The sequence below is a fragment of the Artemia sp. Qi Xiang Cuo genome, chromosome 19 (genome assembly GCF_049724085.1).
Source record: "Artemia sp. Qi Xiang Cuo chromosome 19, ASM4972408v1, whole genome shotgun sequence".
Taxonomy (NCBI): Eukaryota; Metazoa; Arthropoda; class Branchiopoda; order Anostraca; family Artemiidae; genus Artemia; species Artemia sp. Qi Xiang Cuo.
In genome coordinates this window covers 31,870,440-31,896,966 of record NC_142812.1, presented here as the reverse complement: position 1 = coordinate 31,896,966, position 26,527 = coordinate 31,870,440, and the positions used below count along the sequence as shown (strand labels likewise).

Here is a 26,527-nt window from a genome sequence, read left to right as displayed (position 1 = left end):
GGGTCCGGGGGACCGTTGGTGGCCGAGAGGACAGTTGGGGACCGGTGTATGGCCTTTGGAACCCCGTTGGTCCCTTGTGAGCTCGTTGGGCCTTTGGGCGCCCGGGGGACCTTTGAGGACCGGGGGGAGGGCCTTTGGGGTCCGGGGTGCCCTTTGGGGGTCCGGTGGCCCTTTGAGGACCAGAGGAGGGCCTTTGAGGGTCTGAGGAGGGCGTTTGGGGAGGGACATAGTTCCGAATCTTGTTTTCGGAAGAGTTTTTACTTGCACTTTCACTAATATATAATGCAAAAAAGAAAATCCACGAAACAGTCAAGCAAAAAGAAAAAAAAAACAAAATCCTTCCAGTTCTCAGCCAAGGTTCCTGTTTTAGCCCCACCTGCTGCCCCCTATACACATACACACACACACACACATATATATATATATATATATATATATATATATATATATATATATATATATATATATATATATATATATATATATATATATATATATATATATTGATTGAAAACGATTGATTGGCTAATCAGGTTAATTTCTGGTTTTAAGCTTTAAAAAAAATAGTAATAGGTTTATGCCCATTTGTAAAATAACAGTCTTGCTAAAAACATCAAACAGAAAACAGAGGGCACAAAACATACCAATAAGCAAAGCGAAAATAAATGAATAGCGACAAATAAGAAACTATTAGTAGAATGAGTAAATGCAAAAGAAATTGCATAAAAGGTAAAAACATGCTAAAATTTTAACTATTTTACCTCGCTAAGCCCCTTCATCGAGGTCTTTATTCACAACGTCAAACCTTTAAAATAATCATCATATGTATTATCATTAAGAGCAAATATCTAAAATAATTGCGTTGATTTTTAAATCACTAAATAAAAATTTCAAACAGAGTGTGTTCGAGTTTGTTTTTTTTGTATATTAGTATTTTAATGGCTTTTCTAATCAAGCAAAATGAGGATTTTTTTGGCAGTGTCAAATGCTTGTTTTTAAGATAGAGCTTAGGTGTATCCTGGGATTTGGAAAACGAGGGTGTACCTTTTCATTGGTATTGGAAATGAATTTAGCTATGGGGTTCTATTTTTAACTACATTATGTCAGGTCGACTACTTAAATCATTTTTTAAGTGGAACAATTCCAGAAATATATGGAAATTATTTTCAACCAGCTTTGAATTAAAAGCACATTTTATTTCAACGATTGGAATATATAACAAATGTATGAGAGCATCGGCCAGGTTAAAATTTGAAACTACAGTAAAATAAATTATTTTATGTCTTTTTTAGTTAAGTTTTTTTATGTCTTGTGTCAGTAACATTTTTTTACTTTACATTACTTATTACTTTTCCAGGCAAGCAGAATCTGAAAAATTTTGGGATTAGGGGGAGGGGGTATTTGGGACACAGGAAAGAGGGTGTTTATTAGGTTTATTACCCCCTTGTCTTCACCCATTGGTGATACACAACTGTGAGGAAGGCAAACATTCATCATTTTTGCAATTCTTAAGCGCTGAAAAATGCAATATTTTTTTTGGCTTTCTTGTCTAAGGACAAGAGCATCTAATTATGGACCGTTATGGTTTTAATAGTTTCGTAGGACATTAACCTGGCTATAGTAAGTTTTATTTTAATTGAAGATAACCCTTTCTCCAATCCTTCTTTTAAGACCCTAAAGAAGCGTTTCGAAAAAATTGACCTTTGAAACATGGAACGTAGTGTTACGTGTTTTTTTACAATTTACGTGGATTTTTTTTTTTTTAACCACTGAGCAAGAATTAGGAGGTTTTACTTTAGAAAGGTTTGATTTTGCTATTGCCTAAAGATCACTTCTCTCCACTTCTTCCTAAAAGAACTCCTCTTTTGCCTAAGCTGCATAGAAGGCAATATAGTCCAATCATCGCTTGTACCCACAATATTTGAACAGAATGTCGTTTATTCAAGTAGTTCGCAAAAAGAGAATCCTTGAAACATGCTTTGTCAGCCGAAAAATTTGTCGCAGTTTAAAATTCATCATATTTAGATCAATATTTGAGTAATGAAAGGTTTTTTGAAAGGACCTATGTAAATGACCTTACCATGTTACGTGTCAGTATATAAGGCAAAAACCCGGGTTACATATCCGAATTCAGCGCCATAGGGAGTAAAAAGACACTGTCTTGAACAAAAAATAAAAGCTCGCAAAATAATGGCTTCTAGAGCTGCTAAAAACACATCCACTAGTGAAAGTGGCTTAAAAACATTTCCCAATGAATTCAGAAGTTTCATAAGTTGTGTCATTACGAATCGCTTCATCAGTTTTTCTATAATATTCTATAAATTGCACAAGTTTCTAATTCGTCTTTCTATCCATTAAATAAAAAGAAAGTTTTTTTTCAAATGAAAACAAAAGTAACACTAAACTTTAAAGAGATAAAAATTATGCTTTAGCCTATGCGAGGAAGGCTGCCCTGTCCTCAATCCCCCGCTTTGTTTGCTAAAGTTTTTGTATGCTTTAAAATTATTTCTTATTCCAATTTGACGGCCCTTGTGTTTAATTTGTCGTCCTTAAGGAATCGGGCTCACAGTCCGGCTTCAACATAAACATCAGGTTGAGGAGGGTGTCGCCCCCCTCTCATACGGAATAATTTTTGTTCGTTTTAAGGTTTAATGTCCTTAACGTTAATTTCGTTAAAAAAAATATTTGATGACTGGTCGTTTTTAATAGAATCAAATGGGAGAGGGGTTACCGCCTCTCAAACCCAGCTCTTCGAATCAAAATTCAACATTTGCACAGCAATGCTTCGAGAAAATTAATTCTGTGACCACTTGAATATTCATTCAGTTCGTAAAAAAAATGCGGAATTTTATTTTTTATGGGTAGCGGCTTTAGGACTCAATCAAGTTAAATTTCTTTGCTCAATTTCGATGAAAATCCCACCCCTTTTTGGGAGAGTCTGCTTCTTGCTTTTAAAATAATAACAATTTTTGTGTGCTAATAATTCCTGCTTTTGAAATCAGAGCAATTTTTATATGCTAATATGAATGATGATAAAGTTTAAAATTAACACGTTTTGTATATTTAGAATCAGCTTACATTGTAGATTTTGCCGTTGCAGGAATTATAATCAAAACTTTGGTTTTGGAGTTTTGGTTTCCATTGACAAGGATGACTCTTCGCTTATAGTTTGCTACTACGAGGTGTTTGGTTCAAGGTTCTTTAAAATTGAAGGAGGCTACTACTCCCTCTTTTAGCCCTCTGTTTTACATACAAGTTTAATATTCATGTAACCATACATTACTCCATTATAGGTCATGGAGCCTTTGTGGGAATTTGTGGTAGTACTATTAGATAATCTTTGTTATCTTTTGCTTGAAATAAGTTTTATCTATCTTATCTATCCCTTAAAAAATCTACCCCTCCAAATATTCATTAGAAGGGGGGATCTGAAATTTCAAATTCTTCAGGTTCCCCCCCTTTCTGGAAATTTCCTGGTGGTGCTCATGATGCCCCGGGCTTTCCACATTTTGACCAATGAAACTTGCGAATGTAATCTTTTATGTTACACCGAAAAAGTAAGTTTGCAATATGAATGGGAACCATCATCCCCAGCACCCATTTTACATGTACAGCCGAAAAGTATTCCGGGAATCCGAATTGTAAAGCTTTTACTATAAGTGGTATTTCCTTTGAATTCAAGATTTTCGTCTTTAAACTATCATTATGTGCTGGCATTAAAATAGCAAATTTTAAATATAATGAAGCTTTTGCACTTATTGTTTTGATTATTTATATATATTCCCCACAAATTTAAATAATCCAAATTAATTTAAATAAAAATTCTTGGAGATTTTTCCAATGCAGTGTTAGCCCTTGGCCGTACCGCGACTGTGAACTAGGTTACTCATGACCCTATATTTGGATGTAAGCTGTTTTGGTGGCTTTTCTTATAGATTTTTTTTTCGTCCCCTTGTTGATTCACAATTATGATATGTTTCAAGTTTTCTTGTTAATCCCTCTTTCTTAAATTGACTATTCCAAAAAAAATGTGGCTTACTGCTTGACTTTGTCTGGTATACTTAGTGGGTCAATTGGTAGATATTTTTCCAATTCCACAAGATCTGTGATGAAAGTCAACTTCTTACTGAATTTTGAACTATAAGAAAAAAAAATTATTAAAATAAAACTAAGTTTGTATTAAAACATAAAGTAAGGTGTTTCACTTTCTAAAGCTCTCTCTCTCTCTCTCTCTCTCTCTCTCTCTCTCTCTCTCTCTCTCTCTCTCTCTCTCTCTCTCTCTCTCTCTCTCTCTCTCTCTCTCTCTCTCTCTCTCTCTCTTTCTCTCACGCAATGATCACAATGTGATGACCACAAGTGACCCAAATTCAAATAAATAGTTTATAACGGTTTTCTGCCAAATTTGGGTCAGGATCCTAAGTCTATGAATTAGTCGTATGATCCTAAGTCGTTGAAATACTTCTGTGAAGCTACAAGTGGAAGCTTCTTGAATGCTGCAAATGACTATTTCTATGGATAAAGGACTTGTCCTACAAAGAGCGACAATGTTTGCAAGGCTATACTGACGGTCGGGTAGTTTTGAAAGACTTTTATTACCACAATTTAAATGTGGAGCTGTTGTGATTGGTGGGGCTGGAACTACAAAAATGTGTTGCGGTGTTATTTTCAACCAACTAATTTAATGAGGCATGAGTAAACCGCGTTTGAATATCCGCCACGCTGAAAAGAATGGATCAATAAGGCCATGGAGGAAATAAGAGGCCCGTTCTTTTGCACTAAGATCTTACATCTAAAATCTCACATCTTTCTGCTAAGATTTCCATTCTTTTAACTCATCTTTGTTCTAAGATCTTACAGCTTACTGATGTTAGCAAAAAGTGTGAAACACACCATCTTTCTGCCATATAGAACAATTATGAAAAAAGTTTGATGATATACTTATAATTGTTCTTAGACTGCTGATCCGAGCAGAATGATGAAAGACGTTTGCTAAAAAACGCCATAAGATGTAAGATCTTAGTGCTAAGATTTCACTTTTAACCGTTCTTTGTCAAAAGATGTAAGATCTTAGCACATAGATGAGTAAAAGAACGGCCCTAATGACGCGTGGAGCAAGAATGTTAATAGTCAAGTTCTTTGCCTTTGATATGTAGTACTTACATTCTGAATAAGTTCATCCACAAAAATCTCTTGGATTATTACATTATGCCAAAGAAAGGTACAGCTGATTGAGCAGATACATTTTAGATCGTTACCACACATAATAAGTGCAAATAAGAAGCTTATCAAACTTTCATTGGAGAATTTCTTACGAAAAAACATTTACAGGAATTTTGGGAAAGGTCTGAAACCTATCAAAAATGACATCATATCGAAATGAAAAGTTTACCTTTGTAATTGCCATTGTCGAAAACCCTATGTAGGAAAATTTCAGCACCCCACCTTTAAGAACAAGAAAAATTTTCTTTTTTTCTCTTTTTTTTTTTTCTTACTTTATATATAATCGCTTTTTATTAATTCAACTTGATAACCTATCAGGAAGTGCAATATGACACCCAAAAACGGCATTTTGTACGCCATTTCTGTAATGGAAAAGCTGAGAAGAATGAAAAGGGTACTATCATAATCTTTATGGTCGAAAGCCTCAAGCCTGAGATGTATAATCCCCCCCCCGCCTTTGTATATTCCCCTCCAAGCCCCCTTAATATTTCCTGTAAAGTATCTACTCACTAACAAAACTAACTGGTTACTGCAACATCATAGAGAGCTGCTTAATGTTTCATTTAAAAGTTAATTTTTATATTTGCGGGTTTTTTATAAATCCCTCTTAATCACAACGTCATAAAGTGTCATATAGCACCAAAAATGACACCTCGCCTATTTTATTACCACACTAAATGTTAGACCCAAATATATAGAAGAGGTTGATCAGGGTTGATCAATTTTGAAGACTTCCTCAACGGAAGTCTTCATTTGTGCTCATCGTGTTTTTCCTGGGTCGGTTGTTTCTTTGAGGTTATCCCACAAAGTCTCAGCATTGATCATGGGAATCCCTCAGCAATGCCTCCTCCTCTGTCATCTCTGGCAGGTCCTTAACAGAGGAGGTATTGGATATAATGCTTTATTGATAAATGACTTTCACAAGCTAAACAAGCCGAATTCACATTTCAGGTCAAATAAGGTTAAAATAAAAACATGAATTACAGGCATAACGCAAATAAAAAATTAGTAAAAATAAAAAGAAATACTGGAAATAACTAGAATAAGAATCTTGGGCAAAAAACAACACTGAAAACTAGAACCAAAAGAACTAGAGTTCCAACTACGTCACAAAAGAATAAGTTAAGGAACAAGTAAAAAAAGGTGATAATGTAAAAACTCACAACAAATAAAACTAAAACGAAAAAACAGTGAACAGTGAACTTTCAAAGTGCTTTTTGACAGTGAAGACTTAATTATTTCTTCTTGTTTTATTTAAGTACCTTTGGACGGGATCGACGGGCTGGTCCTTTATGCCTCAGCATCGAGCTTCAGTGAATAGCATTAGACAATACGTCGTCCACATAGAACTGGCATATTTCTTGGGAAGGGCTAGACTTGGGTAATTACTTAATTTTACAGAGGAGATTTGAAAAGTTAAGATTTAATCCACAAGAAAAGATTAACGAATTAGGCTTACAAAGAAAAGAAAAGCAACTTTTTTCATGAGTTTGGGTGCTCAACATCCCAGAAACATGGCACCAGAATGAGGAACAAGAGAAGAGTGTCTGGGCTTGTGAGAATTCACGGTTCCGAAGAATTTTGAACAGTTACTGGTCACAGAAGATGAGAAACCCCTCCATCTGTGGAATGATGCAACAATCTTTAGTGATTGACGCGATAAGGTTTTCGACTGCAGAGATGTTTGGGACATGTTCTGCGCATGAACAACCATGTGCTCCCAAAAGCCACTTTGAGTTGGGAGCCACTACGAAGCTGCAGCCGAGAAGACCCATAAATACACTGCTCCGTACTCACCAAAGTGATCAACACAGCCTGCATATTTCTGTTGAACCATAATGGAAGGACATCATTACAGCAAGAAATCCAAATTATAGTTGGCGACTCATTCGTGAAGCCCTGGGTGCCTCTGGAGGCACAGGCGGTCCTAAAGTCAGAGTGGTTAATGTCTTTGGTTAATGTTTAAACCTTTTTGATCCAACCTAGAGCAAAACAAAGGATTTTTCTTACTTTGAGCGCAGAAATACCCTTAATTCGTAACATTTGTATATGTTACCTGATAATCAAAACACCCACCCTTGCAACTACTTGTCAAAACTTTTCATAAGCTCTACTCTCAAACTTACCTCACGAACGGTCTAGCCAGAGTCACTAAGGTCTTCAACCATATTGTGGGATGCACTATGTACAGTGTTCTTAAATTTTTTCGAAGTCTTCTGTCAACTAGCTGATAGCAACGTCTAATCCACCCCATTGTAGGCATGCAAGACCTTGGTGTAGCACCATGAAGATAGACCAAGATATAGTCTTCTGCCACTAAGGCATCAAGAGTGATAAGTACATATCTAAAAATTAGCTTAAGGTTATTACATATATACGATTTTTGCAAATCCCAAAGTTTGGGCTGGAACTGCTTAAAGGGACCCAGATTAGAATTGTCCAAATAACACTGCATTATCTAGAAAAAGATAATAACGGGACAGAATCTAATTGAACGCTCGATTTGTATACAAAACAGAACTTGTGAAAATTACAGAGCAACAGGTTGTTTACCCAAATTTACGCATGTTCTGTTATACAACTGATAGAAGCTACAGATGTTTAATATATTTACGGCTTATGTTGTAATGTTTTGAGGTCAAGAACCGTGATTACACATCTTTATTATGTAATATATTACTTATATGACAAGCGTTAGTTTCACGGGTTGTAGAAGATATATGAATTGAAAGCCAAAAACACTGTCAGGGACGTACTAATCAAACTTTTGGCTCAAGCAGACTCATTAAACGGCAAAAATCTTTCTTGTGCTTAAAACCTGTTTCACGCAGGACTCGCGGAAAGAAGTTTAACACTGTGAAATTTGCGTTTTTCAAAATTGTTCAGGCAGATTCACAACAGTAAATTTAACCGCCGGATTAAACGGTTTTGTAAGATGTTTTGACTAAACAATTGCCAAAATTGTTTGAAGCAATCATGATAAAGACATGATTTTAGCCGCATTTGGTGACTGGTAGGAGGCTGTTATGCCCCTTTGATGTTGCAGGAAACTTGAAATATATATTATACTTTCTTTTAGATCTAAACATTTATATTATGGCAGTTTTGTTAGTTCAACTATAAAAAGAAAAGTGCAACAAAATTAAATTGAATCATTTTAGCTGATCAATTTAAAAATCCTAGGCCCTATCTGTTGTTTCTTTTTTTTGACGTTACTTTAAAGCAGCTATCTAACAAAAATTGGTCCAACCTATAGCGAAAAGGCGGATGAGAAATTAATTTATTTTAATTGGGAAAAACAAAACATTGCTTTAGCCGATTTTTGTCCATTGGCTACATTGCAATTTCTATAATGTTTTAATATATAAACCCACGATCCAAAACTGGATTCATGGGTTACTACTTCCTGGATTAATTTCGAAAATCATTTACAGTATACTGTTTTTGAGGATGTTAAAAAAAAAAAAATACTTCGAAATTAGGAGTTGTTTGTCGAAATTAGTTTGGTCAGGCAAAGTTCACAACAGTAAATTTAACCGCCGGATTAAACGGTTTTGTAAGATGTTTTGACCTAAAAATTGCCAAAATTATTTGAAGCAATCATGATAAAGACATGATTATAGCCACATTTGATGAATGGTAGGAGGCTGTTATGCCCCTTTGATGTTGCAGGAAACTTGAATTATATATTATACTTTCTTTCAGATCTTAACATTTAGATTGTGGCAATTTTGTTAATTAAACTATAAAATGGAAAGTGCAACAAAATTGAATTGAATTATTTTAGCTGATCAATTAAAACTCATATGTCATTTCTTTTTTTTTGACGTTATTTTAAACCAGCTATCTAAACAAAAATTGATCAAACCTATAGCAAAAAGGCGGATGAGAAATTAATTTGTTTTAATTGGGAAAAACAAAATATTGCTTTAGCCGATCTTTGTCCATTGGCTACATTGTAATTTCCACAATGTTTTGATATATAAACCCACGATCCAAAACTGGATTCATGGGTTACTACTTCCTGGATTAATTTCGAAAATCATTTACAGTATACTGTTTTTGAGAATGTTTAAAAAAAATACTTCGAAATTAGGGGTATGAATCAACTTACAGAAATAAATTGTCCATTACGTATTCATAGTCTCTCCTGCTTTTGTCTGGTAGGTGGCATGCGCTAAACACAATTATTGCTGTTTGTCTGTTATCTCTTGCGTATCCTCCATGCGATAGTACCTAAATGAAGACATTTTGATTAAAGAAAAAGTAAATTCTTCTCTTATTATGTATTTAAATTGTCTTTGTTTTGTTTTTTATAGCTAGAATAGGGTTGAGAGTGCAACAGAAAGTCAAAGTGTTAAGATACCTGCCTCAGAAATAAAAACAAACATCATAAGGTTCATCATCTAGGTCACTATAACATTTAACTAACCGTCAAATTTTTACACATCAAACTTTAACTTACGTGTCTCCCTATAAATTCTTGCTCAAAATTAAATACAAATACTTCTAGATCCTTCTGTTTATTAAAGCAAAGTAACAGACAATTTTAAGTCATGTTAGTAGAGTTTCGAATCAAATTGACAAATATTAAAAAAAAGACGTTGACCACAAGCCAGTGAAGCAAATAGAACAGGCAAACAGAATCTAGGGAACACCAACAAAGGAGACTTTGAGAACTAAGATTTTAATCTGCAAGAAAAGATTAACAGATTGGCTTACAAAGAAAAGAAAAGCAACTATCGAAAGAGTTGACAATTAGTATTCTCAAGAGCAAGGAGATGCCAGAATGACTTCCAATTTACATAGACATTGTTGTGGATATTTATTACCTACGGTATTGGATTGGAGGAATGCTGCTTTTAATCGTAATCCTGAATTTTTAAGCACCATCTAATATTGAAAATTATGCTCTGAAACATGGACGCTCGGAAAAGCCAATGAATACTTGTTAGATGTTATCCAGAGAAATTGACTGCGGATAGTTCTGGGTGGCTGACTGACCGTATTTCAAACAGTAGGCTGTACGAACAATGTGGTAGAATCCCTCTTTTCAGGGCAATAATGAAAGAAAGATTGAGATGGCTAGGGCACGTTGTGCGGATGAAGGATGACAGATTGCAGAAGATTGTCCTTTTCGGCCAACCGTCTAGGGCTAAACGGAATACAGGTCTTCCTCATCTGGGGTGGGAAGACGCCATAAAGAAAGATTTAAAGGAAATGGGAACTTCCTGGGAGGGTGTAAAAAGGGAAGCTTTGAATAGATTGGGATGGAGGAGGAGTGTGCATAACTGTGTTGGCCTCAGGCTGCATGATGCTGGGGTGAGTTGTTAGTAGTAGTAGTAGTAGTAGTAGTAGAGGTATTCGCAGTATCTACTTCCGCTTCAACTTGAAAGAAGTTAATTGTCCAGTATTTCTTTGTGACAAAGAGAAACACTCAACAGGTTTCAGCACTGCATATTTGGCAATTCTAAGTGAGTGTACAACATTTTCCCTTTATTCTAAAAATAAATAAAAAAAAAACAAAGGAAAAAATAGTTCTTTCAATTCGTAAATTGTTTGGGTCTCAAATTGTTTGAACTTGTCATCATATCTAATGGCAGGGCCTGGTACGGAAGAGGGTATGGATTCGTGACACATGGCGAGAAGATTCGTAGCTACTGTCTATTATTGTATATTCTTACTCCTACTACTCGGTCGTGTTTAGAAAGAACTTCCAATAAGAGACTCAAAAGCATCAACCTAAATGCTCAGCCATATATTGGATTAATATTTCAACGCTAGTTTAACTGAGATAGGAATTGCCAATCTATTAGCAAATGTGTACCTTTTTATATGGGTCGATTACGTTTACATTCGAGTCGCTTTTCCAGACCAGAAATAACAACACTGCGCCATTTTCTTTCTTCCTCTCTCTCCTCGTAAGGGGCTTCAGGTATAACATCAGGCCGTATTGACCCTAGAGAATATGGCAAAATAAAATAGTTTGTATGAAAAAATAACACTATCTTTTGAACGTCATAACGTAACCAAATCTTTACCCTTTTGCGATGTGTATTACTTTTGCTTCAATTTTATTGAAAACTTAAAATGATTTATATGCTTTAGCTGCTGCATATCTATTCAAAATTAACCTCAAAAGAAAGGCTGTATAGAATTGAACATCAAAGGAAAACTGATTAGGACTAAGGCTTTTTAAAGGAGAGCCAGTGGGTCTTTGTGTACATGGAGGGAGTCTGCTTGAACCCTCAAAAATTCTGCCCCTATGCTCAAATTACCTAACTCTCCGGGAGCCTTCAGATAAATATATGAAGAGGTTTAGGGGGGGGGGGCCGGGGCGGTGGAAGTTACTATATAATCCTTTTTGATCTGATTATATAATCTTTTTTGATCTGATTGTTGCTGATGGGTAATAGAACACCTCTTATTACAGAATATACATATATATATATATATATATATATATATATATATATATATATATATATATATATATATATATATATATATATATATATATATATATATATATATATATATATATATATATATATATAAGGAATCATACAGGAAAGATTTAGGAGTTTGGTCTTGATCTTACTCGAGATTGTTAGGTGAAGTTTAAGGGGGAATATTTGTTTGGCGGTCCATCCCTTTGAAAAAAATCCTAGGTGATACCCCCGTGAAACATTCCGTCAATAACAAAGACCCAATAAAATAAAGAAAATTAGGACAAGGAAATAAAATAATTTACTTTCTAATACTGAACCATTTATGCTGGGTGATATAATAACATCATTCTGGTTTGAAGTTCGACTCGGCAGGCCTAAATTGTAGTCACGCTGTTCCGTGTAGTCTGCACTACGAAGTGGGTCTCTCTGAGTCAGTAATGTTTTTGGCCTAGAAACTAGAAAAAGGCAATCAATAAATATAACGGAGTATCTTTACCAGTTAATGTTATAACAATGTGAAATAACAATGTAGGCTAACCAAGATTGATCTTATGAACAATTTTTAAGGTTTCTTATATAGAATCATGCTATCTCAAATTCTATCTCAAAAATTTTGATTGGATGTGTTCGGGGAAATGGTGGGTGTCAGAGGGAGGTTAGTTGCCCTCCCATCACTATTGATAATTAAAAAAGGCACTAGCCCTTTGCCATCCTCAACGACCTAATTTCCAGAACTTTCAACTACGTTGAACAAGATGGCTATATCAAAATTTTGATTGGATGTATTTGGGGAAGGTGGGCGTGACAGCAAGTTTAGTTACCCTCAAATCACTTTCGACTATTAAAAAGGGCACTCGCCCTTTCAATTTCCAATCCAATGAGCCCTTTTTGAAGTTTCTACAACAATACTTTCTGTAAAAACCGTATATGCCCCCAGGGCATAACTTACAACCCTTACTCTGAGGGCTGTGGGGGGGGGGTTGTCATCCTCACAGATCGAATTTCCAGAACTTTCAACTACGTTGAACAAAATGACTATCTCAAAATTTTGATTGGATGTGTTTGGGGAAATGGTGGGCGTGAGAGGGGGCTCAGTTGCCCTTCAATCACTTTCAAATATTTAAAAGGGCACTAGCCCTTTCAATTTCCAATCGAATGAGCGCTTTTTGAAGTTTCCAAGACAACGCTTTCAATAAAAACCTTATATGTGCCAGGGCATAACATACAACTCTCGCCCTGAGGGCTTTTGGGGGGTGGGGGGGGTTGTCATCCTCAAAGGATGAAAGGATTTCAACTATGTTAAACAAAATGGCTATCTCAAAATTTTGATTGGATGTGTTTGGGGAAATGGTGGGCGTCAGAGGGGGATTAGTTGCTTTCCAAGTTGAGTATTAAGAAGGACGCTAGCCGTTTCAATTTCCAATTGAATGAGCCCTTTTTGAAGTTTTTCCGACACAACTTTCTATAAAAACCTTATATACCCCCAGGGAATAACTCACAACCCTTTCTCTGAGGGCTGTGGGCGGGTTATCATCCTCAAAGATCGAATTTCCAGAACTTTCAACTACGTTGAACATCTCAAAATTTTGATTGTATGTGTTTGGGGAAATGGTGGGTGTGAGAGGGAGGTCAGTTGCCCTACAATAACTTTCGACTGTTTAAAAGGGCATTAGCCCTTTCAATTTCCAATCGAATGAGCGCTTTTTGAAGTTTCTACGACAACACTTACTATAAAAAAAACTTATATACCCCAGGGCATAACTTACAGCTCTTGCCCTGAGGGCTTTGTTGGGGGGGGGGTAGTCATCCTCAAAGACCTAATATCCAGAACTTTCAAATACGTTGAACAAAATGGATATCTCAAAATTTTGATTGGATGTGTTTGGGGAAATAGTGGGTGTCAGAGGGGGGTAGTTGCCCTCCAATCGCTTTTGACTATTAAGAGGGGCACTAACCCTTTTAATTTCCAATCGAATGAACCCTTTTTGAAGGTTTTACGACAATGCTTTCCATAAAAAACCCTATATGCCCCCAGGTCATAACTTACAACCCTTGACCTGGGGGCTTTGGGAGGGTTGTCATACCTAATTTCCAGAACTTTCAACTACATTGAACAAAATGGCTATCTCATAATTTTGATTTCAATCCTTGACCTGGGGGGGGGGGTGTCATCCCTTGACCTTGGGAGGGTTGTCATCCTCAAAGACCTAATTTCTAGACTTTCAACCACGTTGAACAAAATGGCTATCCCAAAATGTTGATTAGATGTGTTTGGGGAAATGGTGGGCGTCAGAGGGGGGTTAGTTGCCCTCCAATCACTTTTGAACATTAAAAAGGACTCTAGCCCTTTCAATTTCCAATCGAATGAGCCCTTTTTGAAGTTTTTACAACATCGCTTTCTATAAAAACCTTATATGCCCCCAGGGCATAACTTACAACCCTTGCCCTGAGAGCTGTGAGGGAGTTGTCATCGTAAAATACCTAATTTCCAGAATTCAACTACGTTGAGCAAAATGGGTATCTCAAAATGTTGATTAGATGTTTTGGGGAAATGGTGGGCGTGAGAGGGGGGTTAGTTATCCTCCAATTACTTTAGACATTTAAAAAGGGCACTAGCCCTTTCAATTTACAATCGAATGAGCCCCTTTTGAAGTTTCTACGACAGCGCTTTCTATAAGAACCTTATATGCTCCCAGGGCATAACTTAAAACCGTTGCCCTGAGCGCTGTGGGGGGAGTGTCATCCTCAAAGACATAATTTCTGGACCTTTCAACTACATTGAACAAAATGACTGTCTCAAAATTCTGGTTGGATGTGTTTGGAGCAATGATGGGCGTGAGAGGGGTTTTCTTTGCCCTCCAATCACTTTCGACTATTAAAAACGGCACAAGCGCTTCCAATTTCCAATCGAATGAGCCCTTTTTGAAGTTTCTACGACAGCTCTTTCGATACGAAGTGCCGTGGTCTAAAAGATAAAACGAAAAATAATACATTGTGCCAACATCGTTCTTTACTTAGACAGCGCTATGGCACTGCCTCTGATCATCACAAGGAAAAAACTCAAGGTGAGCTGAAGGATATACCCCCTCGCCCAATAAAAAATGATAACACTAATAATAGTAAATTAATGTAACTATCAATGATCAAGATTTCCAAACCATTGCACCTTCAATAGCAAAGAAACTGTTGACGAAAATTTCACTGAAGCAAATTTTAATTGAAGCCTGATTGTAAGTCTTAACTTTACGAGGGAAGAATAGTTAAAGCACGGAAATAATTTTTCCGACCAGGCTCTTGTGCCTAAATTTTCCATTATTTCCTTAGAGGTTGAAACATTAAAACCCAAGTAAATTATCAGCAAATTCCTGCTTGATGCTGTCAGTTCTTTCTTCTTCTTTTTTGCTGTTCTTGATCACTTTTTTCTGCTGCTCTTGAGCGATTATGTACAGGATTTTGGTAAAACTGTAAAAGTCGAACTTTTACAGTTTTACAGGATTTTGGTAATACTGCGTCATTGGCACTTTACTCAAAACTGGTATGGCTCGAACAGTCTTGAAAAAAAACTAATTAAATTAATTTGAATATTTGATATTTAATAATTTTAAGTGCTGAAAGCTATTCAATTTAAAATTTCGTCTCACTGTCTCACATCAATGTTGTAATAAGTACAAAAAAATATTTGTAATATAATTCGTTTCCAGTAAAGAGCCAATGACAAGGCTTAAGAATTTTACAGTTAGGAAGGGGACAGTAGCCAAACACTTGTTTTTAGTAATTTTTGTTCTTTTTAAGCTTGGTTTGCATAGTCATTTTATGTTTTACTCCTTTTAAGATCTATTACTCGCTTTCAGAAATTAATATCAGTAGGGTTCTATACCCCAAGCTTTCTAAAAGCCAGAATATAATTTGCACTTTATTGAACAAATTCAAATGAATCTACTGAAAAAAAAAATCTGCATTGTCAGTTTAATGTACACAAGCTGATATTTATTCCTTGAAATCTTAATTGATTTTTAATTTCTTAAAGTTAGAAAGGTTAAAACATTTAAAAGAATTTTTTTCAGTAAAGTACTAATTATATTCTGGCTTTTAGAAAACTTGGGGTTTTAGGACTCATATTAATTTCTGCTCGTTTTGAGTTTTACTCTTATTTATTTCAATTTCTGTTTGTATTGGGTTTCATTTATTTATTGATACTGATTCGTGGTAGTTGTATTCTTGGCAGATTATTTGATTCTGTTTTTGTTCATTTTGGTTTAATGGAGTTCTTTTGATGGAGGGCTCATTTGCCCTTTGATCACTTTCTACTAATAAAAAGGTTAGTATTCTTTTCAATTTCCAATTAAATGAGCCCTTTTTGAAGCTTCTACGACAAAAATCTCTATAAAAAACCTTATATGCCCCAAGGGCATAACTTACGACCCTTGTCCTTAGGGCTATGGGGAGAGGGTTCTCATCCTCAAAGACATAATTTCCAGATCTTTCAACTACGTTGAACAAACTGGCGATAACAAAATATTGATGGGGAATGTTTGGGGAAATGATGGGCATGGGGGGGGGGGGTTCCCTCCGAATATTTTTGACTATTAAAAACGACAATAGCCCTTTCAATTTCCAATCGAATGAGCCCTTTTGGAAATTTTTACGACAACACTATCTATAAAAACATTTTATGGCCCCAGGGCACAACTTAAAAACTTAGCCCTGAGGGCTGTGGGGGGGGGGGGGGTTGTCATTCTTAAAGACCTAATTTCCAGAACTTTCAACTACGATCAAAAAAATGGCTATCTCAAAATTTTGATTGGATGTGTTTGGGGAAATGGTGGGTGTGAGAGGAGGTTAGTTACCCTCCAATCACTTTCGACTATTAAAAAGGGCACTAGCCCTCTCAATTTCCAATTGAATGGGCCGCTTTTGAAGTTTCTAAGACAACGCTATCTATAAAAACCTTATATGCCCCCAGGACACAACTTACAGCCTTTGCCCTGGGGGGGTCTGTCATACTTAAATACATAATTTCCGTAACTTTCAACTACGTTGAACAAATGGCTCTCAAAGCTGATTGAATGTGTTTAGGGAAAGGGTGGGCATGAGGGAGGGGGGGGGTTGTTGCTCTCCATTCACTTTCGACTATTAAAAAGTCACTAGCCCTTCCAACTTCCAATCAAATGAGCCCTTTTTGAAGTTTCTAAGACAACGCTTCCTATAAAAACCTTATATATCCCTAGGGCATAACCCTTGACCTGAGGGCTCTCAGGGGGCTATTATCCTCAAAGACCTGATTTCCAGAGCTTTCAGCTACATAAAGAAAGGAAAACGAGCAAAAATGGGGTTTTTAAAGGCCAAATGAAAATACTGAAAAAACACAACAAAGCGAATATTTCAAGGGGACAAACGAATCTCTTTTTCAGCGCGAAATGAAAACATATAATCAATGCGAGTGCCGAAGAACAAACCAACAAATAAAACGCGGAAAGTCAATGTGAATGTGAAAAAAAAAAACAATCAAAAAAAACCAAAACATTAAAAGATGAATAAAAATCAATAAAAGCCAAAAAATTTTAAGAATTAAAACGAAATACCTAACAACAATAAAAGTGAGTCTTTCACCAATATCCGTGATTTGCAAAGAAATTCAAAATTGAACCGCCATCGACGGATACTAGCGAATAACTGAGAAATAAAAGACAAACATTCATTCACTCAAACCAAAACGAAACAGCATTGAATGAGTTTGAGAGCTATGTCATCTGACTCCTGATTTTAATAAATGCATTCCTCGCACACATTCTTTGAGAGTTAAGGGGTTGTTGACGTATCTGATTAAGTGATTGGGAAAGTGTTACAAGGTTTATATCTGGGACTATTAAAGTATCGGCTTCTCTTTTGAGAAAACCGATTTATTCTTAAATCACCTGAACCCCTGTTCAAAGCTAGAGCTAAATGTTGGTATTTCTAAATTTTAACAGCGTCTCTGTAATGCTGGACAATACCTTTGTCATGCAAAATTAGGCTAGCTTGATTATACAAAATAGTATGGTCTGGGTTTTCAAAAATGTCCTCTGCAACGGCAGGGTCCAAATTTTCTGTTTTTTCCGCTTTTTAAATGTATTATTAATTGAACTAGAGTGCTGAGTTAATCTATCCGTAAGTCGCTGATCAGTTCTTCCGATATAACAAAGACCACACGAACAAGAAATTCTGTAGACATCGGAGTTTTCACCTATCGGGATAGGTTCTTTACCTTGATAAGTTTGGGAACTGATAAGTTTTTCTGGGTCTATAGTAAGTGTAAATGTTATTTTTTCTTAGATTTTTTGAAATGTGGTCTGAAACCCCTTTAACGTACGGGAGACCAAGATAAACTAAATTTTCCATTTGATTTGCGTTTTCTGTGTAACTATCTGATAATCTTTTAATGCGTTTTGCAATTACAGAATTTAGTAAACTAATTGGATAACCATTCCCAAATAAAGTACCTCTAAGGTGGTAAAGCTCTGAATCCAAGAAGCGTGTAAGTAACGGTCACTATGTGGGGGTTTCCTATACACACCACACTCGAAACACGTATCATTTCGGTGCACCAGAACATCTAAGAAAGGAAGACGCCTTTCTACCTCTGATTCCTGAGTAAATTTAAGTTTTGGATCCAAGGAGTTGAGCAAGTGAAGAAAAAACCCAGAGACTCGTCACCATGCTCCCACAAATAAAAAATATCATCTTTAAAACGAACCCAAAATTTGGGTTTAAAAAAACTTTGCAAAATAGCCGTTTCTTCAAGGTCTTCCCTGAAGATATCAGCCTGTATTGGTGAAAGGGTGGTGCCCATGGAAAGCCCATATTTCTGTCTATAGAAATGCCTCTATAATGGAAGTAAAAAGAAGTTCTGTTACAAAGGGCTGTAAGTGAAAGAAGTGTCTGATTCGAAAGAGTAGATTTATCTGATATAGATGGGCTAGAATTAAATTTATGCTCCCAAATCAGTTCAGCCTTTTGAGGATCACAATTGGTATACATTGAATATGCATCAAAACTGCCAATTCTTGTATTTGGTTTAACCGAAACTTGCTTTACCTTGGGAACAAAATCAGCGGAATTTTTAATATAGGATTTTTGAGCCTGAATTAGTGGACGAAATACTTCTGATAAGAATTTCCCTATTTTTGCTGTAGGAGAATTAAAAAAAGAAACAATGGGTCGAAGTGGATTACCGGGCTTATGAACTTTAGGAAGACCATAGAAGCGAGGGGATGTGCACCACGTGGGTAAAACCTTTTGTACAATTGATCTGTGATTTCACCTTTTCTTTTTAGATCAATAAAAAAAAACTTTCCGAAAAATAAGTTTTTCAAAGAAAAGTAAAGGCCATTTAAACTTTGGCTCAGCAGATACTAATACCTGTTAAAATTCAAACTCAAAACAACCAGAAATTACTATTAAATAATAGAGGAAACCCAAAACAAACAGATATGAAATAAACAATCATAGCAAAAAACATCCAACAAGTAATAATATAAATGAATAAATACATCTTAAAGGGAGTAATGCTTGGATTGAATATGAAAATCAAGCTTGAAACGAAAACAAATATTTTGCTATTAAAGTATAAATGAAACTTAAAACGAACAGAAATTAAATAAACAATCAATACGAACAATTATAAAATATATATTAATGTAAATGAATAAATAAATCTTAAAACGAGTGAAACTTAAATTGAATATGCAAATCAAGTTTGAATCGAATAAAAATAACTACAAGCAAGAGTTTGGGTATCGTATCACTGCAGAAGCCTAAAACCTACTGCGTCATTGGCGCTTTACTGAAAACAATTCTCTGAAATATTTTCACTTTTGTAACTTTAAGAAATCAAAAATTAATTAAGATTTGGGGAATAAATATCAGCATATGTATATTAAATTGACAATGCACATTTTTTTTCAGTAAACTCATTTGAATTTTTTTTCAGTAAAGTACAAATTATATTCTGTCTTTTAGAAAGCATAGGGGTTCTGAACCCTAATCACATTAATTTATGCTCGTTTTGAGTTTGACTCTAATATTTATTTAAATTTTTGTCCGTTTTGGGTTTTATTCATTTATTGATGCTGATTTGGGGTAGTTGTATTCTTGGTAGATTATATGATAGTCCGGACGCCAGGTGTTGAAAATGTGAACCATACCACGACGGAATGGGGCTGCTACAAGAATTAGCCTACCCTCCACCCCCTAAATTGACCATGCGGATTCAAAAATTCCAATGGCACTTGCTTGCGAGTGGTAGAACACTCCAAAACTTGACATTGTATCATATTTTGGTGTTTCATGCAAGAAAATGCATGTTCCTCAAAATTTGAGGTGCGGTTTTCCGCTCAATTAGAAATGCCTAGAAGCCGCAGAATGTTCTCATAACAAACTAATCCGATTAGTTACAAAAAATAGCAGTGTTAAAAAAAATGGCAAAACTATATCTTGAATAGTTTTGGAAAGTATAAACAAAATCAAATTGAATATTAGATATATAATCATATTAATTGTTGAAAGATCCATCAATTCAAGATTTTTTTTCACTGTAATTTTTATCTTTATTTTCAAAACTGTAAGAACTGGAAAATAATAAATTTTTAATATACGAGTAATTCGTTTTCAGTGGAGCACCAATGACGCAGAAGGCTTTAGGTTTTTACAGTTAAAGAAGGGGGCAGTATCCAAATTTTGCTTGTAGTGAAACTATATTTGACCAATCTTGAAAAGAACTGATAAATTAAACTGAATATTTGATGCATAATAATATTAATTGCTAAAAGCTCTCAGTTCAAAATTATACTGTAATTTTAACATTTATTTTGAAAATTAAGTACAAAAGAAAACATTTGTATTATAATTCGTTTTCAGTAAAGCGCCAATGACGCAGTAGGTTGTAGGCTTCTGCAGTGATACGATACCCAAACTCTTTTTTGTAGTTATTTTTATTCGATTCAAACTTGATTTGCATATTCAATTTAAGTTTCACTCGTTTTAAGATTTATTTATTCATTTACATTTATGTATATTGTATGTTTGTTCGCATTGATTGTTTATTTAATTTCTGTTCGTTTCAAGTTTCATTTATACTTTAATAGCAAAATATTTGTTTTCGTTTTAAGCTTGATTTTCATATTCAATCTAAGCAATTACTCGCTTTAAGATCTATTTATTCATTTATATTATTATGGTTTTTGCTATGACTGTTTATTTAATTTCTGTTCGTTTTGGGTTTCATTTATTCTTTAATAGTAATTTCTGGTCGTTTTGAGTTTGAATTTTAACAGGTATTTGTATCTGCTGAGCTTAATTTTAAAATGGCCTTTACTTTTTTTGAAAAACTTATTTTTCTCAAAGTTTTTTGTAATTAATTTTCGTTCGATTGCGATTGCAAAAAGTTTAAAGTTTTTTTTCGCATGGGGAGGGGGTGGGTGCTTACTGTCCGATTATTCTTGACTTTAAAAAACGGATCTAGAACTTTCAATTTAATTCGAATGAGGCTTTTTTCAAAGTCTATCCGATTACCTCTTTGATAAAAACCTTATATATGAACAATAGACAGCTTGCATAACTTGTGGACAGCGATTGACAACAATGAATGGATTGAAAAAATAGCTCCAATTAGGGGGTTTAGACTATTTCACTTGCTGACACAAAGGGATCACGACTATTTGGAATTGACCTTAATAGGAATTTGTGTGCCAAAGCAATTTTGCATCTATGACAGAGTATGTATTTTAACCTTATAATGGGATAATTATAATAGATTTCCTATGTGTTCTTCCCATACAAAACCCCTTCCCATAAGTTATAAACCCCCCTTAATAAGTTATCCCCCACGGCATAACTTACAACCCCTACCCCCGGGCCCTGGAGGGATGTGTCAACACCGGAGTTTTTTGTTACCAGAAATCTGAACTATTTTAAGAAAATATCCATCTAAAAATTCTTATCTTTTTAATTTAAGGCGTGGAGAAAGGAGAGGGGCTAGTTGCCCTTCAATCTCTTTTGACTCTTAAAAAGCGAACAGAAACTTTCAATTTTCAATCAAATGAGCCCTCTCTAAAGTTTATACGAGCATCCCTTCCATAAGAAATAATATGAAGAATTCGGAGAATCCTTAAATTACAACTCTTGCCCTGAGGGCTTTGGGGGAGTTGTAATCCTCAAAGACCTAATTTCCAGAACTTAAAACTACGTTTAATAAAATGGCTGTCTTAAAAGTTTGATTGGATGTGTTTGGGGAAATTGTGGGCGTGAGAAGGGGGGTTAGTTCCCTCAAATCATTTTTGACTATTACAAAGGGCACTAGCCCTCGGAGCTTCCAATCGAATGAGCCTTTTTTGAAGTTTCTACGACACAGCCTTCTATAAAAACCTTATATGCCCCAGGGCATAACTTAAAACCCTTGCCCTTAGGGTTGTGGGGGATTGTCCTCCTCAAAAACATATTTTCTATCTGGAAATCAACTACTCTGAACAAAATGGCAATCAAAATTTTGATTGGATGCGTTTGGGGGAATGATGGGCGTGGGGGGGGCTAGTTGCTGTCCAATCACTTTCGACAATTACAAAGGGCACTAGCACTTTGAATATCCAATCGAATATGCCTGTTTTGAAGTTTCTACGACAACACCTTCTATAAAAACCTTATATGCCCCCAGGGCATAACTTAAAACTCTTGCCCTGAGGGTTGTGGGGGAGTGTCCTCCTCAAAACATATTTTCTATTTGGAAATCAACTACACTGAAAAAATGCCTATCTAAAAAGTTTGATTGGATGTGTTTGGGGAGATGATGGGTATGGGGGGGGGCTAGTTGCCCTCCAATCACTCTCAACTATTAAAAAGGGCACTAGCCCTTTGAAAGTCCAATCGAATAAGCTTTTTTTGAAGTTTTTACGACAACGCCTTCTATAAAAAACTTATATGGCCCCAAGGCATAACTTAAAACCCTTGCCTTGAGCGTTGTGGGGGAGTTACCTCCTTAAAAATATATTTTCTATCTGGAAATCAACTACGCTGAACAAAATGGCTATCTCAAAATTTTGATTGGATGTGTTTGGGGGAATGATGGGCGTAAGGGGGGGAGAGTTGCCCTCCAATCACTTTTGACTATTAAAAAGGGCACTAGCCCTTTGAATTTCCAACCGAATGAGCATTTTTTGAAGTTTCTATGACAACACCTTGTATAAAAACCTTATATGCCCCCAGGACATAAATTAAAACCCTTGCCCTTAGGGTTTTGGGGCAGTGTCCTCCTCAAAAAAATGGTTTCTATCTGAAAATGAGCTAATCGGAAAAAAATTGCTATCTAAAATATTTGTTTGGATGTGTTTGGGAGAATTATGGGCGTGGGGGGGGGGGCTAGTTGCCCTCCAATCTATTTCGACTATTAAAAAGGGCACTATTCCTTTGAATTTCCAATCGAATGAGCCTTTTTTGAAGTTTCTACGACAAGACCTTCTATAAAAACCTTATATGCACCCAGGGCATATCTTAAAACCGTTCTGGGGGAGTGTCCTCCTAAAAAACATGTTTTCTATCTGGAAATCAACTACGCTGAACAAAATGGCTATCTCAAAGTTTTGATTGGATGTGTTTAGGGAAATGATGGGCGTGGGGGGGGGGCTAGCTGCATTCCAATCACTTTTGACTATTAAAAAGGGCACTAGCTCTTTAATTTCCAATCGAATGAGCCTGTTTTGAAGTTTCTACGACAACGCCTTCTATAAAAACCTTAATTGCCCCCAGGGCATAACTTAAAACCCTTGCCCTGAGGGTTGTGGGGGAGTATCCCCCTCAAAAATTTATTTTCAATCTGGAAATCAACTACACTGAACAAAATGGCTATCTTAAAAGTTTGATTGGATGTGTTTGGGGGAATGATGGGCGTAACGGGGGGGGGGGGCTAGTTGCCCTCCAATCACTTTTAACTATTAAAAAGGGCACTATCACTTTGAATTTCCAACCGAATGAGCATTTTTTGAAGTTTCTATGACAACGCCTTCTATAAAAACCTTATATGCCCCCAGGGCATAACTTAAGACCCTTGCCCTGTGGGTTGTGGTGGATTATCCTCTTCAAAAAAATTTTTTCTATCTGGAAATCAACTACGCTGAACAAAATCGCTATCTCAAAATTTTGATTGGATGTGTTCGGGGGAATGATGGGCGTGGGGGGGGGGGGCTAGTGACCCACCAATCTATTTTGACTATTAAAAAGGGCTCTAGTACTTTGAATTTCCAATAGAATGAGCCTTTTTTGAAGTTTCTACGACAAGGCCTCTTATAAAAACCTTATATGCCCCCAGGGCATATCTTAAAACCCTTGCCCTGAATGTTCCTGGGGGAGTGTCCTCCTAAAAAACATGTTTTCTATCTGGAAATCAACTGCGCTGAAAAAAATGGCTATCTCAAAGTTTTGATTGGATGTGTTTAGGGAAATGATGGGCGTGGGGGGGGGGGGCTAGCTGCACTCCAATCACTTTTGACTATTAAAAAGGGCACTAGCCCTTTAATTTTCAATCGAATGAGCCTGTTTTGAAGTTTCTACGACAACGCCTTCTATAAAAACCTTATATGCCCCCATGGCATAACTTAAGACCTTTGCCCTGAGGGTTGTGGGGGAGTATCCTCCTCAAAAATATATTTTCTATCTGGAAATCAACTACGCTGAACTAAATGGCTATCTCAAAATTTTGATTGGATGTTTTTGGGGGAATGATGGGCCGGGGGGGGCTAGTTGCCCTCCAATCATTTTGGACTATTAAAAAGGGCACTAGCCCTTTAATTTCCAATCGAAGTAGCCTGTTTTGAATTTTCTACGACAACGCCTTCTATAAAAACCTTATATGGCCCCAGGGCATAACTTAAAACCCTTGCCCTGAGGGTTGTGGGGGAGTTTCCTCCTCAAAAATATGTTTTCTGACGGAAATTAACTACGCTAAACAAAATGGCTATCTGAAAATGTGTAATTGATGTGTTTTGTGGAATTGATGGGCGTGGGGGGGCAGGGGGCTAGTTACACTCTAATCACTTTTGACTATTAAGAAGGGCACTAGCCTTTTAATTTCCAATCGAATGAGCCTGTTTTGAAGTTTCTACGACAACGCCTTCTATAAAAACCTTATATGCCCCCAGGGCATATCTTAAAACTCTTGCCATGTGGGTTGTGGGGTAGTATCCTCCTCAAAAATATAATTTCTATCTGGAAATCAACTACGCTTAACAAAATGGCTATTTCAAAATTTTGATTGGATGTGTTTGGAGGAATGATGGGTGTGGGGGGGGGGGGGGGCTAGTTGCCCTCCAATCATTTTCGACTATTAAAAAGGGCACTAAAACTCTCAATTTCAAATCGAATGAGCCCCCTATGAAGTTTCTACGATGACCCCTTCCATATGAAGTACCGCTGAGGAAAAAAAAAATAATAATAAAACATTGGAGCCGTATGGACTTTACTATAGGCAACGCTACAGCGTTGCCTCTGATAAGAAAGCTCTTTTCGGACTTCCTGGACAAATTTTTTTTTGTGGGATCTGTAGCTAATTGTTCGTATGTGTTATAATCATTTAAAATTTCTCCTACTTTTTTGTCGTAATCATCTAAATATAATACACTAATACTGAATATAATACTTTTAACCCTTACCCTGAAGACTGTGGGGGGAGTGTCCTGCTCAACATATAGATGGTGCTATATGCTAAAAACATATAGATGGTGCTGCTAGCGCTATTACAGCTGCTTTTGCGCCTTCTAGTTTAGCTTGTTTGTGTGGAGTTCTCAACTGTTTTTGATGGTGCTTTCTCTCAAAGAATTGGCCTCCCTAGCTTTGCTAAGTGCAATCTTAATGACTTTTACCTATCAAAAAGAATGTTTAAGAAGACTTAATTCATTTCAACTGACTACAACGCCATTTACATTTGTCAGTCTGTGGCTTTTTGGATTACTCAAACGGCCACCAGAGGACTCCCTGCTTGTGATGCTTAGAAAAAGCGTAAACGGCGTGGAAAGAGAGGCGGGCGGCGAAACAGACAGACGGCCATACCCATTCATGTTTCTGAGGAACGTCGTTCTGACCGGAGGACGGCTGTATGTGAACCAAGGAACCAAGTGAAAATAAGATGTTTGCAAAGGTATGAAATTCCTCCCATTCTTTCTCCATCACAGCTGCAGCCGATCTTACCGTGTTCCTCTGATGAATTTCCCTCGCTATTACGTCCTGAACAGTTATCAGCTCAGGCAAAGCTTCCGAATTTCATTCTGTGTAATGCCCGATCCTTAACAAATAAAGTTGACGAGATGGAGATACTGCTGAGAGAAGTGAGTGTTCTTATTGCCGCAGTTACCGAATGCTGGTATATCACTGATGAAATGGGTAGAATAAAAGGCTACACTAGCTATTTCAACACTCGCCGTGATAGAGGCTTGAATAGAAAAGTTGGTGGGGTTGGTATCTATATTCGTAATTACATTTCGTCTAAGCTGTTAAATATACCAATCGATTCGTGTCGCGAAGTTGTCTGGGTAGAGTGCAAGCCATCCAAACTATCAAAAAAGTTCTCATGTTTGATAATTGCATCTGTGTATTACCCAGAGAGTGCAAAAAATAGGAAAAAGCTTATCAGCTATTTACAGACCTACATCCATAAACTTCGTCGTGCCCATGCCTATCCTGGCTTCATAATAGCTGGCGATTTTAACCAGACGAACAGACAATGGGTATCTAGTGTCCTTGATCTGAAGCAGGTAGTTACCATTGCTACGCACCAGAGTGGCAGTACTCTAGACCTAATTTTTACAAACATGAGTGACAATTATTACTCCCCTCGG

The 26,527-nt window shown here is 36.3% G+C and overlaps 1 protein-coding gene across 1 annotated transcript in view; it reads right to left on the bottom strand.

The window, feature by feature from the left end:
* Nucleotides 1–765: 765 nt before the first annotated feature.
* The window catches only part of LOC148940732 (uncharacterized), a 146,689-nt gene continuing 120,927 nt past the window's right edge, over nt 766–26,527 (bottom strand). Inside the window, 7 exon segments of the mRNA XM_089105056.1 lie at nt 766–805; nt 4,040–4,138; nt 7,347–7,565; nt 9,335–9,456; nt 11,048–11,068; nt 11,070–11,179; nt 11,975–12,127. Of these exon segments, the coding sequence (XP_088961182.1) occupies nt 766–805; nt 4,040–4,138; nt 7,347–7,565; nt 9,335–9,456; nt 11,048–11,068; nt 11,070–11,179; nt 11,975–12,127 (764 nt within the window).